The sequence below is a fragment of the Tamandua tetradactyla genome, chromosome X (genome assembly GCF_023851605.1).
Source record: "Tamandua tetradactyla isolate mTamTet1 chromosome X, mTamTet1.pri, whole genome shotgun sequence".
NCBI lineage: Eukaryota > Metazoa > Chordata > Mammalia > Pilosa > Myrmecophagidae > Tamandua > Tamandua tetradactyla.
This window is the reverse complement of record NC_135353.1, coordinates 40595650-40612397: the sequence shown is the minus strand read 5'-3', so window position 1 is coordinate 40612397 and position 16748 is coordinate 40595650. Positions and strand designations below refer to the sequence as shown.

The 16748-nt window shown below is 35.5% G+C and overlaps 1 protein-coding gene across 1 annotated transcript in view; it reads right to left on the bottom strand.

Annotated features, from left to right (window-relative positions):
• The window catches only part of TENM1 (teneurin transmembrane protein 1), a 1173786-nt gene that overhangs the window by 204144 nt on the left and 952894 nt on the right, over positions 1-16748 (bottom strand). Inside the window, exon 16 of the mRNA XM_077145946.1 lies at positions 14612-14828. Coding sequence (XP_077002061.1) covers positions 14612-14828 — 217 coding nt within the window. The remainder of the gene's footprint in view (positions 1-14611; positions 14829-16748) is intronic.

The window sequence follows — 16748 nt, the reverse complement described above, 5'->3', positions numbered from 1 at the left end:
CTGGGCCATAACTTCAATTTTCCTAGTATGATTCATTACTTTTTGCTGGCATCTCGGCATTTAATTACCTTAATTAATTTATTCTGGAGATTGTTTTCCCTTTTTTTACCTAGGGTTTGATTGCTGGATGACTTTGTTGTCTGCCTTTTCTTTGACAGTCAGTTCACCTTATTCTGGACCTCTTGCTTAGGTTTTGTTTAACAGATAAGAATTTTTCAGTTCTTGTTTTCTTGTTTCTTGCCTTGCCTGCATGGTGCTTTTTTTCCTTTATGAGGGTCTATTTAAGAATTATAGACCCCAGCCAGATTTTTTCATCCCAAACTGGCTTCCTCTCAGGAGGAAAGAGTCACCTGCATCATTTTCCCCTAAGGGTGAGACCCAGCAGGTTTAAAGATTTTCCTATGAAGCCTCTTGACCCTGTGTTTTTCCTATCCTGCCTGGTATGTGGCACTAGTCTGCCTGCAGATCCCACTAGCATAAGGTATGTGGTACTTTTAAGTTCAGGAGACTCTCCCTGCTAAAGGCATGGTGGAGAGAGAACAGAGGTTGTAGGCTGGCTTTAATTGCTTCACTTTTCCAGACCCTAGGGTCTTAATTCCTTGAGAGAGGGAATCCACCTGAGCTGGGTCCCACCCCTCTCCTGGGTAAGGCACAGGCTCCAGACAAACTCTCAAACAAGCTTAATTCTGCCCATGGCAGGGGCAGTTGGAGTCTGAGAAGCCCTGCAGCTATGTCCAAAGAGCAGTCAAACCATAGATACTCAGCCACAAAAAAGAAAAAAAAATCCCTTTCAGAACAGGAACCCCATTCTTCGGGTTTGACATTCAAGAGCTTAAGCTGGTATGTCACTTTGTGTATCTTCAGATCCTAAGTGCCCCCACCTTTCCTTCAGGGCCCAGACCCTTCAAGTATTATGTGCTATCTGATAAAAAAAACCTCTGTTTCTCTTTTTCTTTTTTCTTTTTCTGTCAACCCTGCCCCCTCTGCACCAGGGCAAAACCCAGCAATCTCAGCTTTTACTCCAGGTTCAGCTGAGTGGGGGGCCTACTTTTAGTGGACAGAATTTGTTAATTAGTTTCACAATTGGAGCTTGGTTGCTCTCAGCCTCAGCTTCTAGTAAAGTCTCTTTCCTTACCCCTCTGGGAAGCAGCCTGTGGAGGAGGCACGCCAGCCACCAGAGCTTGGGGAACTAAGTTTACTGGGTGGGCTCGCAGGTGGTCCAGCTTGTCCAGACTGGGGTATGCAGTGTGTCTGGTCAGTGACATGGCCCCGGCAGTTGTTCTGTACTGTTCCTGGCTATTTATTAGCTGCTCTGGAGGATGAACTAAATCCCACACCTCACTAAGTCGCCATCGTGGCCCTCCTCTCTATCAGGATTTAAAAACTCCATGGATTTGCACAACGAAAACAGTGAACCCTAAGTTAAACCATTGACTATACTTAATAGTATAATTATTAAGATGTGCTTTCATTAATTGTAACACCCCAATTAATTGTTCCACACCAATGCTTGATGTTAATAATGATAATAATAGGGTGGTATATGGGAATCCAGTATGTTTTGTGTGATTGTTTTGTAACCCCACAACTTCTTTAATCAAGAAAAAAAATAACTGACAAACCTAAAACTGGGTGCTCTATCAGTAGGAAGCTCAAATAGCCCAGTAGAGTGAACCTGTGTGGAGAGAGTTGCCCAGCTGTTGTAGCCCCAGCTATTTGACTTATACCAGCCCAGGCCCTAAACATCACAGAGCAGTAGCAAGCCATCCCAAATATGCCCTGTTTGAATTTCTGACCCACAGGATCATGAGATATACTAATAAATTATTTTAGCCCATTAAGTTTTGGAGTAGTCTTCTACACATTATTAGATAGCCAAAAGAAGTAGAAAACATATCAGACTTTGTTTTTGTCCTCACAGAATTTAGCAGAGTTTAGCAAAATGATGCAAACTATTCAGAGCTAATATTGTTTATGCCATGTGGACCACGAAACTGAAACATAGCAACTTCAGTTTGACAGGTCCTATAGAGTCATAGAAAGTTGGAAATAGAAGAAACCCATCATCATATCTGATGTCTTTATATGAAAGCCTGCTAACAATGCTCTAATGTGCTTAGTGTTATACTATGTTTGGTCCTAACTTTAGCACGTTGGCATTTCAAGAAAGGGTAGGCATTCCTTCAGAGACAGGCAGAAGAGGCTACCACAGTTGTAACCAGGCACATTTTTAGGTCTTTCAAACTGTTCTTATAACCAACTCTAAGTGATAAACATAATAATCAATTTTCTCTCGACATGCACATACTTCTCATAAAAGTGGTCTTTTTCTTTCTACTGTGGTGGGACCTAAATTATCTGACATCATGATTGTTGGAGCATAATATACCACAGGTAAAGACCTGCTGACATAAGGGAGTTTATTAGCCTAAGGTGGGGGGCAAAGTGTACACAAATGTATCTGCAAGGTATATACAGGTTACACAGTGAATTAAGGATAAGAGTATCAATCTATTAATGTGATTTCTATTTCATGTTCAATCACCTTTTTTAAGAAGCAGTTTTAGAGAACTCTGCCACTGAACCACCATGGCCATCCACCTTTTTAGTTAAGGTGTAATGGAGAGGTTGGAGGGAACTGCCTGAAAATGTAGAGCTGTGTTCCAGTAGCCACGTTTCTTGAAGATGATTGTATAGTGATATAGCTTTTACAATGTGACTGTGTGATTGTGAAAACCTTGTGTCTGATGCTCCTTTTATCTACCTTGTCAACAGACGAGTAGAACATATGGAATAAAAATAAATAATAGGGAGAACAAATTTATTAAAATAAATTTAGTAGATTGAAATGCTAGAGATCAATGAAAAGGAAGGGTAAGGGGTATGGTATGTATGAATTTTTTCTGTTTTTTATTTCTTTTTCTGAATTGATACAAACATTCTAAGAAATGATCATGATGGATATATAACTATGTGATGATATTGTGAATTACTGATTATATATGTAAAATGGAATGATCATATGGTGATAATGTTTGTGTTTGTTATGTTTAAAAAAATTTAAAAATTAATTTAAAAAGCAGTTTTATTGAGATATATTCACATACCATATAATTCATCCAAAATTACAATGGCTTTTAGAATAGTCACAGAGTTGTGCATAAATCACAATCTTAGAACATTTTCATTACTCTAAAAAGAAAAACCCTATACCCCTTATTAGTCACTTCTCAATCCCTCTATCCCTCCCCAGACCTACACAAACACTAATTTAATTCCATCTCTATACATTTATTTATATTTGTATTATATGTAAATGGAATTGCACAATATTTAGTACTTTGTGTCTGGTTTCTTTGAGTTAGTATAACATTTCTTATTAATCATCGTCATTTTTTAGAGAAGTTGTAGGTTTACATAAAAGCCATGTAAAGATACATTTCCATATACCTTGTTTTTGCTGAAACATTGCATTCATGTGTTACGTTTCTTACAATCGATGAAAGAATATTTAAATATTACTTTTAACTACAGTACAATGATTACATGATGTGTATTTTCCCCATACATCACTCTATTATTAACACTTTGTAATAGTGTCATACATTTGTTATAATTCATGAACGAACATTCTAATATTTGTATTATTAACCACAGTCTATCGTCCACCATAGGATTCACTGTGTTATACAGTCCCATGTTTTATCTTCTAATTTTCATTCTAGTAATATACATGACCCTAAACTTGCCCTTTCAACCACACCAAAAACATAATTCAACGTTGTTAATTGTGCTCACAATAATGTGCTACCATCACCACTATCTATTTTCAAACATTTAAATCAACATAAATAGAAATTCTGCACAAATTAAGCATCATCTCTCCATTCTCTACTTCCATTCTATCCATGACAACCTACATTCTTGATTCTAACTCTATAAGTTTGCTTATTAAGATATGAATTAGTTCATATGAGTGAGATCATACAATATTTGTCTTTTGGGTCTGCATATTTCACCCAAAATAATGTCCTCAAGGTTCATCCATGTTGTCATATGCATCAGGACTTCATTTCTTCTTACAGCTGAATAATATTACATAATATATATCACATTTTGTTGACCCATCCATTGGTTGATGGATGCTTGGGTGGCCTCCATCTTTTGGCAATTGTGAATAATGCTACTACGTAAATCAGTATGCAAATGTCTGTTTGAGCTACTGCTTTCAGTTCCTGTGGGTATATACCTAGATGAGGGATTGCCGGACCATATGGCAATTCTATGCTTAGCTCTCTGAGGAACCGACAAAATGTTTTCCACAGAGGGTGTGCCATTTTACATTCTAAACAGCAGTGCATGAGTGTTTCTGTTTATCCATATACTCTCCAACACCTGTAGTTTTCTGCTTGCATGAAGCTGTGATTCTAGTAGGTGTGAAATGATGTCTCTTGTGGTTTTGATTTGCATTTCTCTAATAGCTAGTGATGCTGAGCATCTTTTCATGTGCTTTTTAGCCTTTCATATATATTCCTTGGAAATATTTTCTATTTGCGTATTTTGCCTATTTTAAAATTAGGTTTTGTCTTTTTATTGTTGAGTTGTAGGATTTCTTTGTATATTCTGGATGTTAAATCCTTATTGGATATAAGATTTACAAATATTTTCTTCCATCAAATAGGTTGCCTTTTCACTTTTTTGACAAAATTCATTGAAGCACAAACATATTTTAATTTTGAGGCAGTCTCATTTATTTATTTCTTTTTTAATTGATCCTGCTTTGGGGTTTCCCAGTACATTTATTGAAGAGACCGTCCTGTCCCAGTTAAGTGGACTTGGTAGCTTTGTCAAATATCTATTGAAATAAATGTGAGGGTGTATTTCTGAACTCTCAATTTGATCCAGTTGGTCAATATATCCATCTTTATGCCAGTACCATGCCATTTTGATCACCATAATTTTGTAATATGCTTTAAAGACAGGAAGTGTGAGTCCTCCAACTTTGTTCTTCCTCTTGGAGATGATTTTACTTATTCAAGGTTGTTTCCCTTTGAAAATAAATTTGATAATTGGCTTTTAAATTTCTGGAAAGTAGGCTGTTGGAATTTTGATTGGTATTGAGTTGACTCTGTATGTCATTTTGGGTAGAACTGACATCTTGAATGATATTTAGTCTTCCAATCCATGAACACAGAATGTCCTTCCATTTATATAAGTGTTCATTGATTTCTTTTAGAATGTTTTGTAGTTTTCTGCATACAAGCCCTTTATATCTGTGTTTAAATTTATTCATAGATAATTGATCCTTTTAGTTTCTAGTGTAAATGGAATTTTTGTTCCTGTTTTGGTCCTCAGACTTTGTTTCTAGTGTATAAAAACACTACTGATTTTTGTGTGCTAACCTTGTATCCTCACACTTTTGTGAATCCATATATAAACTCTAGTAGTTTTGTTGTAGTTTTTTAGGACTTTCTATATATAGGCTGATATCATCTGCAAATAGTGAAAAATTTAATTCTTCCTTTCCAATTTAGATGCCTTATATTTCTTTCTCTTGCCTTATTGCTCTAGCTGAAACTTCTAGCACAATGTTAAATAACAGTTATGACAGTGAGTATGTTGTCTTTTTCTAGATTTTAGAGGCAAAGCTTTTCATGTTTCAAAATTGAGTATGATGTTAGCTGTGGGGTTTTCATATATGCCCTTTATCATTTTGAGGAAGTTTTCTACAATTCCTGTCTTTTGAAGTTTTTTAATCAAGAAAAGATGCCAAATATTTTCAAATATCATTTTGACATCAATCAAGATGATCATGTGGTTTTTTTCCCTCAAACTTGTTATTATGGTGTATTACATTAAATTATTTTCTCATGTTGAATCATCATTGAATATCTGGGATAAAATCTGCTTGATCATGGTGCATAATTATTTTAATGTGCTGTTGGGTTCAATTTGAAAGAATCTCATTGAGGAGTTTTGCCTCTATATTCATTAGTGAAATTGGTCATTAGTTTTCTTTTTTCGTAGTATCTTCATCTAGCTTTGGTGTTAGGGTGATGTTGACTTCATAGAATGAATGAGGCAATATTCCCTTCTCTTCATTTTTTGGAAAGAGTTTGAGCATGATTGGTATGAATTCTTCTTGGACTGATTGTTAGAATTCACCTATAAAACCATCTAGTCCTGAGCTTTTCTTTTTTAGAAGGTTTCTCGATATGTTTACTTGTAATTGGTCTGTTGATATCTTCTATTTTTTTCTAGAGTCAGTGTAAGTTGTTTGTGTGTTTCTAGGATTTATCCATTTCATCTAAATTGTCTAATTTGTTGGCATACATTTGTTCACAGTATCCTCTTATGATCCTTTTATTTCTGTATGGTAAATAGTAATGTCCACCCTCCCATTTCTGATTTTATATATTTGGATCTTCTCTCTTTTTTCCTTCCAAGTCTAGATACAGGTTTGTCAATTTCATTGATTTTCTCAAAGAATTAGCTTCTAATTTTGTTAATTCTCTCTATTGTGTTATTTTTAATTCTCAATTTTATTTATTTTTGCTCTAATCTTTGTTATTTCTTTCCTTCATCTTATTTTGGGATTAGTTTGCTGTATTTTTCCTAGTTTTTCCAGTTTTTCCTAGTTAAGTCTTTAATTTTTGCTCCTTCTACTTTTCTAATGTAGATATTTAGGTCTACAAATTTCCTCATCAGCACCCCATACTCTTTATCCCTTAATTTTTAATATGCTGTGTTCTCATTTTCACTCATCTCAAAGACATTTCCTGATTTCTATTGCAATTTCTTCTTTGTCCCATTGATTATTTTAGATTTATTGTTTACTTTTCATGTATTTGTCAACTTTTCAGTTCTCTGCCTGTTACTGACTTCCAGCTTAATCCCATTTGGTCAGAAATTTTTTTTGTATAATTTTAATCCTTTTAAATTTATTGAGACCTATTTTGTGAACCAACATGTGTTCTATTCCAGAGAATGATCCATGAGCATTTGAGAAGGAAGTTTATCCTGTATATGTCTGTTAGGTCTAGTTCATTTATCATAGTATTCAAGTTCTCTGCTACCCTATTGATCCTTTGTCTAGATATTTTATCTATTGATGAGAATGTTGCATTAAAGTTTCCAATCATTATTGTAGAGAAGTACACTTCTACTGTCAGTATTGCCAGTGGTTTCCTCGCGAATTTGGGGGCACCATTGTGCTAGTTTGAAAGTGTTGTGTATCCCAGAAAAGCCATGTCCTTTAATCCTGATTAAATATTGTAGGATGGAGACTTGATTAGGTTATCTCCATGGAGATTTGCTGCCCCCAACTGTAGGTGTGGCCTTTTAGTTAGCTGTGACACCATCCATTCACAATGGGTCTTGATTAATTTACTGGAGTCCTTTAAAATGGATAAACATTTTGGAGAAGACTTAGATGAAGACACTTGGAGAACAGATGTTACAGAGCCAACATGGGATCCAGATATTTGGAGATGCAGAAAGTAAATGCCCCCGAGGAAGCTGTTTGAAACCAGAAGCAAAAGACCCCTGCAGACACCAGCCATGTTCCTTTCCAGCTGACAGAGGTGTTCTGGATACATCAGCCTTTCTTGAGTCACGGTATCTCTCTCTGGATGCCTTAGTTTGGACATTTTTAAGACTTAGAACTGTGAACGTGCAACTTAATAAATTCTCTTTGTAAAAGCCAACTCATTCCTAGTATATTGCATTCTGGCAGCATTAGCAAACCAAAACAATCATGGTTAGATGCAGAAATATTTGTGATTGTTATTTATTCTTAGTGGATTGGCCCATTTAATGTCCTTCTTCATCTCATAACAAATTTGCATTTAAAATCTATTTTGTCAGATTTTAGTATAGTTATCCTAGCTCTTTTCTGGTTATTGTTTGCTTGTAATATCTTTTTGACTCTTTCACTTTCAACCTATTTGTATTTTCATGCCTAAGGTGAGTCTCTAATAGACAGTAGATAGTTGGATCATACTTTTTTTATCCATTCCACCAGTCTATGTCTTTTTATTGGGTAGTTTAATTCATTAACATTCAATTTTATTACTATTAAGGCAGTACTTATTTCAGCCATTTTATCTTTTGGCTTTTATATGCCTTATCTTATTTTTGTCTCGCTTTTTACCTTTTAGTTACTCTTACTGATCATATTAATTTTTACACTCTTCTCCAAACTTTTCTCTCCTATCTTTTTCTTTCAACCTGCAGAACTCCCTTTAGTATTATTTGTAAGGCAGGTCTCTTATTGATGAACTCTCTCAGTTTCTGTTTATCTGTGAATATTTTAAACTCTCCCTCATTTTTGAAGGAAAGTTTTGTCAGATAGGGAATTCTTGACTGGCAGTTTTTTGTTTTCAGTATCTTAAATGTAGCATACTACTGCATTCTCAGCTCCATGGTTTCTGATGACAAAATTGGAACTTAGTCTTATTGCTTTTATTGCAGGTCCCATTTTGCTTGCTGCTTTCATGATTCTCTCTGTTTTTTTGGCATTTTACATGATGATTAGTATGTATCTTAGAGGAGGTATATTAAAATTTCTTCAGTTTAGAGCATGTTGCACTTCTTGGTCATGTATATTTATGTCTATGATGGGAGTTGGGAAATTTTCCACCATTATTTTCTCAAATAGTCTTTCTTCCTCTTTTCTCTTCTTTTTTCCTTCTGGGACACCCATAATATGCATGCTTGTGCACTTCATGCTGTCATTTAAATCCCTGAGACCCTGCTCAATTTTTTCATTCTTTTCTTTATCTGTTATTTTGTCTGCAAAATTTTTCTGTCTCGTCTTCTAGTTTGCTGATTCTGTCTTCTGCCTCCTCAAATTTGCTGTTGTATATACCTCTAGTGTATTTTAATCTCTTCCATTACACTTTGATTTACATAATTTCTGTTATGTTTCTTTTTATGCTTTCAAATTCCTTATTCTCACCCACTGTCTTTTCAATATCCTGTATCTCTTTTGCCATATTTTTACTTCATCTTCATGTATTGATTTAGGGTAGTTTTTGAACATCTTTGATTATTGGTTTCAAGTTCTGTGTCTCCTCTGAAATTTTGATTTGTTCCTTCAAATGGGCCATATCTTCCTGTTTCTTACCATGCCTTAAACATTTTTGTTGATGTCTAGGCATCTGATTATCTTGTTGAATTTACTCTGAAAGTCAGTTCCATTCTCTTGCTTGGGGTTTTATTATTGATTATCTTTGTGTTAAGGCTCTTCTTTGATACTTGGTTCAACTTATTCTATACCTTTAGAATTGCCTCAGGACTTTTATCTCCCTTTTTTGCCTGTAGCAGCCAACTAGGGACTGTACCTCAAGGCTGCCCACATCTAGAGTGGGAAATGGACACTAGCAGCCACGATGGAGAGCTACAGTTCTTTATTACAGCTTGTCAGCCTCTTCCTCTTGCTTTTCAATAGATGCTGTACAATGCTCCCTTGGCCTCCGGAGTACCAGAACAGATGTTTCAGACAGTTCCTGCTTGGCCATTAGCTGTTTTGGAAGATAAGTGAGTCCTGGAGCTCCCTACAACACCATCTTCCCCAGATGTCTCTCTTCAGTCGCCTTTTTTGTTCTCATTTTAAACCAACATAGTAAAGATTCAAAGAATACGTAAAATGATAATATTGGATTTTAATGACTTGGGGAAATAGATCAAAAAGAGAAACAAAAGAGTTCTTTCTAAGAAATGCTGCAGAGGCTGTATAGATCAGAGGTCACAAATTCAAATGCCAATAGTGGCAGGCATGACATGGGAAGTGATGGAAGTGGGCCAGATGTAAGGAAAACTGTGAATGGTTTGAACTAGAAATCTGGAGGGGCAGCTACTCCTCAGCTCCAGACCACCATGCACATTTTGTAAATTTTGTAAATTTTCTAGACAAGCATGGCAGTCTGATTTTAATGGCAGATCTTCTAATTTCCAAATATTTAACCAAGAAAAATACCCCTATGTGTTGATATTAAGCAATCTCTGATGCAGATATTTCAAATGGATAGATGTGGGGAGCAGCTTCTCACAGCTACAAGATAGACAAATGAGTTTAACCAGACCTTGCTGTCAGCAGTTGCAGTGATCCTGGTAGGATTTTGTTTTTTAAATGCACTTCTCCATTAGTGATAGTGAATGCATTGTATGGCTTTGCAAATTACTGCTCTCATTTAGTTTAGTGTATTCTTGTTTTTACATATTTATATAAACCCTCTACATTATTAATAGTAATTAAATGTTTAGACACTGTAGCTCAGTAATGCTTCTGTTGACTTATTTACATTATTAAAAAGTAAAATGTCATACAGGGCACATAGAATATGTGGTTCATTAGTAGTCATGCTTGGAGTAGACTGAAGAGAGAAAGAAACTTGGACTGCAAGGTGAATATTATCTCAGGAAAAATGGTAACTGACTTGGATTTCTAGAGACTTCACCATGGCCAGATTGCATGTTCACAGTGATTTTTACACCATCATGGGGAACAGAAGGTAAATATCCTTTGTGATCACATGTGCCAAGACAGCAAGTTCAAAATAAAGGTCACTCTCATTTGGTTGCACATGGTTGAACATTTATTTATCTTTTGTGTGTCCTTGCAGCATGCTACCATCTTCAGTTTCAAAGTGATGGTGGCGAAACTCAGCAGCAAGTCATCTACATGGATCATATGTTTTCAGTAGGTAAAGAAGCCCTGTAGCAATACTTTCTTTACCTGCCTCCTAGCTATCTCTCAATTATGCAACAAAAACAAAAAAGCAAAGTGGAATACCTGGTTATGGTACATAAGTGTTCTAGATCTGTCTGAGGAGAGCACCCCCACAGTCAGGGAAGTTTTAGGGCCATACATCTTTTCAAGATCAGCTAGTCCAGGTTTCTAAATAGCCAAAGTGGCTTAACAGAAGGGTTTAGAGACCCGGATCTCAGTGCTAGTCTACCTGGGTTAACTCCTGGCTCTGCCACCCACTGGTTATGTATGACCTTGGGAAAGTCACTAACTTGATAACTCTGCTTCTTTCCTCATCTGAAAAGTAAGGGCAATAACAGTGCTGACCACAAAGTTTTATTGTGAGTATTAAATGAGGTAACAGATATTAGCATGAGACCTGGCACTTAACAAGTGCTTAATAACAATTTATGTGTAGCCATAAGGCCAAATTTATCGAGTCATTCGATGTTCTTTTGCAAAGAGGAAATTCATTAGCATTGGCATGAAGCTTTTAAATGATTTCATCAAAATGTATTAAATTGAATTGGACTTTTAAAAATCATTTGGTTTTGAAGTTTCTTGTGTTCAGCCAGATGTCATTTACTTTGTATAAAGTGGGTTCAAGTCATTAGGTTTATTTAAAAACAAGTTGAAATGGGGCAGCTATGATGTAATGGAAAGGTTGCAGAGATAGCTACAGTAAAAACTGGCTGAAGCCCTTGATCTTGAGGCTTGCTCTCATGAAGCTTATGTATGTAACCAAGAACCTTAGCCTACCTATAGGTATGCTTAAGAGTCACCTCTGGAGGACTTCTTTTGTTGCTCAGATGTGGCCTCTCTCTTCTCTCTAAGCCCACCTCTGCAAGCGAACCTATTGCCCTTCCCCCTACATGGGACCTGACATCCAAGGGTGAAAGTCTCCCTGCAACCCAGAGATGAGTCTGGCCCTGGATCAACAATGCCATCCTGACAAAAGGTATCAGTGGCTGAGAGAATTCAAATACAGTCGAGAGGCTACTCTGGAGGTCAATCTTATGCAAACTTCAGTTTGACATTGCTATTAGCATAACTTGCCAAAGCCCACCCAAAATCTTTCCTGCCAACCCTAAAGAATACCTAGGATACTATTTAAGATTCTACAAAGGTTCCACGCACTAGGGTAACTTTCCAGAAACCTATAACCTCCGAATGGGTGCCTGGACCAGATAAGTCCTGAAATGCAGAGAGGTCAGCCTTTCAGAACATCAACTAGTTCTACCCCTATCCCATGTAATTGACAGCTCCTTCCAACATGAAAAAGTTAGAATGGCCATAGCCCAAATGCCCCTAAATAGTAAGAGAAAGATCAAAGGTGATGGTGGAGTTATACAGACAAGGTCAGTTTTAACAAATGAGTATTAGTGCTGAATCAGTATATTGATATCTCTTTTAGTCTACAGTACCTTAGAGCAACTAGAAATAAAAACCTAAAATTGTGGAATTGTAACCCATACCAAACTTTGAAATCTATTCTACAACCAATTGTTGAAATTTATTGCTTTTTTGTATATATGTTGTTTTTCAATCAAAAGAGAAGGAAGAGTATAATAGAGAAGACAGAATTTAACACATTGATATGACTGCTAAATTAATATATTGATATTTCTTTTGTCCTTCAGTGTCTTACAGCAGCTAGAAGAAAAATTGAAAAATCGTGGAACTGTAATCCATACCAAACCTAAAAATCTGTTGTATAACTACTTGTTTAAAATTTATTTGGAAATTTATTGCTTTTTTGTATATACATTATTTTTCACAATAAAAAAAGTTAAAAAAATTGGCTGCCTACATGACATTGCGCAAGTTATTTAATCCCTCCAAACCCCAGTTTCCTCATCTATAAAATGCATGTAATTCACATACTTATGTCATAGGGCTATTTTGATTATAAAATTGAAATAATGTATGTTTAAGTGCTTTGCAAACCAAAAAATAATATATAGATATTAGAGATTGTAACTATTATATATATAATCACTTATATAAACAAAATTGGATTATTTTACCCAAAATTATCCTGAATAACAATGCATGTATTGATTTTTTACAAGAAATATAATTAGTTCCCTTGCCCTCAACTACTTCCCTTGGAAAAAGGCCTGTACTTTCCTGACAGTACAGATATGTCTGCAATAGCTAAGCCTACTGGATGAAGACATCTAATACTTCTGAATTTAAATGTGACTTATAGAACCAAATGATAACTTTGGAGTATTGTACAAAAAAATGGGGAAAACTTAATCAAACCAAGAGTAGAAGCGCATTAATTATCACAGGTAATACGTTTGTTCACTCTGTTAGTGGCTGAGAAATGCTGCTGAAGCATGAAGCTGAAATGGGGGGGTTTAAATTCATTGTTACTTTTCTAAGTTAATTGCTCAAATGCCCTGCTCTGGGTCACAATGACTTGTCTCCTTTCTCTCTTAGGTTTGGACTTTCTCCTTTTACTCGAGTACACTAAGTTATTTAACACATCTCTATATCATGGAGATTGTTGTTATTTCTTCACAATTTTTTTATGGACTTCTCCCTAAGTATGGAGAAAGCTACAGAGTTCATGACTTACCTCTACCATAAATAGGAAAATAGGGGTAGTGGCTCTTTCTTGTTCCTTTTGTTCATATATTGTACCATAAATGTGTTTCCAACGTCTAGGTAATTACTTTGGCAATCTGAAAATTATGCCATCATCATACTGAGTTGGGAGAAATATTTCAAAATGAGAGATACGGAATTTCTTGGAAGAAAGCAAAGTTTGACTGGATTCCCTGGCAGGAAAGGCCTCTTTAATGATGTACTGGCATTTGTGGTTTGGTCAGTACTGCACAATAATTATAATAATGGAAGAGATGTAAATTTCAATAACAGTTTCACTATACAATCTGTGTGAAGGGAGCTGAAGTGTTTTAAATTTCCATGTGCATCTTTTTTTCCCCTTTTCTACTGGATCAAGATGCATTTGTCTTAGATTTTCACTGACAGCGATTTAAACTCTTGACTAAACTATTCTAATTTGGAGATGGATAATTGAGTAGGTGGTGTGCAAATGGAAACTCCTGGACAAACACTTTCTGTGTTTTTCTTTTTCAATTTCTGTTTGTAGTAGTCTAGGAAGCAAGTGAAATATCATTTGTGGAATAAACAAAGGAGGACTTTTTAAGAGATCAGAATGCTGATATTATTGACTTAATTATTTAGTTGTAATTTGTAAAATATATCATTGCTAAAGATGTAGCAGAGAATACCAAGGAGCAAATTCATGTTGTTGCACTTCAAGTAAATAATTCTTTTTAAATTTCTTCACCTAATGGGTTGGGTTTTGGTCTCAGGTTTTTAGTGACAGTTCACGCATTTGAACTTTCCTATAAAGTCAGATTTTCACAAGTCTTGCATTTCACCATAGGATGTCAAATTCACTCAACCTTTTCTTACAGAAACATTTTTCATCATAAAATACAATTTAAAATTTAGCTTTTGAAATTCAAGAATTTTTGAATGGATTAAATGCATGAGCTAAACAATAAATTTGTGAATTATACTCTTCTCCTACTTTTACCATTAAAAATCCTAATTATACTTAATTAAAAATAATATGCATCATATAAGTATATACATTTTATGATTTAGAATCTCTATAAATGAGTTTTCTCCCTTAATAATTGGGTAATGGCTTTGGCATTACAGAGAGTGTTTATCCCCCCAAAAAGTAATGAATATATATCATGTGGAATAGGAAGTAACTTGATCTTTGGAAGATATACTTTCATGGTTAAGGAAAAACATGACCCCCCCCCACATATATATGTGTGTGTGTGTATAAATATATAAATACGTATATACCTGCTGTCAAATGAGATCTCTGGAGGAATGATGTGAGTACTGTCCTTTCCAATGAGGAATTTGATTCGATCATAGAAGAGTCTTGAAGTGTGTTGAGAGAAGAGGGGTTGGCTTTGTTGAATAAGATCAAGAGGATCTGGCGACCCCTGACAAAGAGGACTCACATAACAGTTGTTTTGCTGACAGCAATCAGGGTCCACACAGTCTGTCAAACCATCTAAAAAAGCCCAAACAAACCAATTTTGATATTTAGTTTTAAGAGAAGCAACACAGTTTAGCATATGAAAAAACAGAGAAAAATCTAGAATGTAGCCCAAGAGTTCCAGTTTAAAATGTGTTAAATTTGCCTGCTTTTCATGAATTATTTTCCCGTTCTGAATTTAAATGATGCATCAGAGAAATTCAAATAATTGTGAACATAAGTCTTTCTTTCCTGAATTTTCTAGTACTTATGGGCTGTAATACATAGTTTAGCATTTGGGTAGAGTATCCTGTCAAGTGATGCTTGATAGTAGTTTCCCTCCTCCTCAGTGAGACCACTGTTCCAGAATAGGAACTATGTTTTATAATTCTTTTAATTCCTACATTTAGTATATCTATGAACATGCAATTAATACTTGCCAAACTGAATTTTTTTGCATTAAAAACTCCTGTCAATAGTCTTGTTTAAAAGTAATTCTCAAAAGAAAGTTTGGTATTCTCAGGGTGTCCAGAATAATGATTTTCAAAAGTGTGGCCAATTACCTAGGGAACTCATTATTTAATATATATTTATATATATTTTGAGCCCCACCTACCATTCACATTTCTGCAGTGCCCAGAATTATGCACATTTAATTTGGGTGATTCTGAAGCACACTAAAGCTTGAGAATCACTTGTTCAGGAATTTGTAGAAGGAATGAGAGGTTACTTGTTCTAACAGTATTTATCAGATGAAGTATCTAATAAAACCTCAAGTATGTGAATGTGGGATGTATCACTCATTTCCTAGGCCTTCACCTTTTACTCTAGACTCCTGAATCACTGTCATACCAAGAAAAAAAATCACAGAGGCTTCAACATTTGGTAGAGGAAGAATGTGGGACACACGGGTTATGGGAAGATGGCTACTACTGAGAATTTAATAGGTGAATCTAATAGGTGCAAAACACTCTGTTAGGTGCTTGGGGAGGTAAAGAGACAAAGACCGTTCTCCTGTTTTCAGGAGCTCAGAGCCTAGTAGGTGAAATAGCTGACTCTTGTACTAGTTAAAATGTAATGTGGTAAAAGACAGTTACATGCAAAGAGAACACATTGGGGTGGACACTTCATTTCACACCCACTAGGCAAAGAAAAAATTAAAGTCCTTCCAAGGTTCTTAAAACAGGGAGTAGCTTGAATTTAAATGTTTAACAAGGGTAAATATAAATATGGTAATCTTTTTGGTTTGCAATGGAATAGGGAGGTTCAGATGGATCACTCTTTCCTTAAGGCTGATGATGAAAGTTAATGGCAGTAGTTTCATGCAGCTCTTTTGCTGCCTCTCTCCCACATAGCTATTGCCTATTGAGATAGAAAGGGATGTACCACGGCTGGAGCAATGAAATCCAGGACCACCAAGAGAGTAGGCATTTGAAGTAGCATCCCTAGGGAACCCAGGAAATATTTTTCCCAGAGTCTTTTCAAGTTCCCCACACCACAGACACTACTTTGATTTAAAATGCAGTTTGCTTCTTTCTTGCCTTCCCTGTTTATTGAGTGTATTTTTGCCCCTGATTTCTCTCTCTGTCTGTATATACATATTTATTTATTTATTTTTTCACTAATGACTACCTTTAAGATATGTTTCAATAAGAAGATGCTTTATGCTTCCCTTTCTCCCTTCATTCAGCAAATTATATTAAATAGACTTCTATAGATTTTAGATGCTGCTACCACCTCTCCTTCCAATACATTAATGTGCAATCATATTAGCACATTATCACTTTACTCTGCCAATTAAACATCTGGATACACTGAAAAGCTGGCAAAAAATCACGCTGATTAACAGAGTGCAACGATGTCTAGAATTCGTGAATAATATACTACACAATGAAAAACTGCTTTTCAAATAGGCAGTCACTTTTATCTTACAATGAATTGGTAGCAAATGCACTA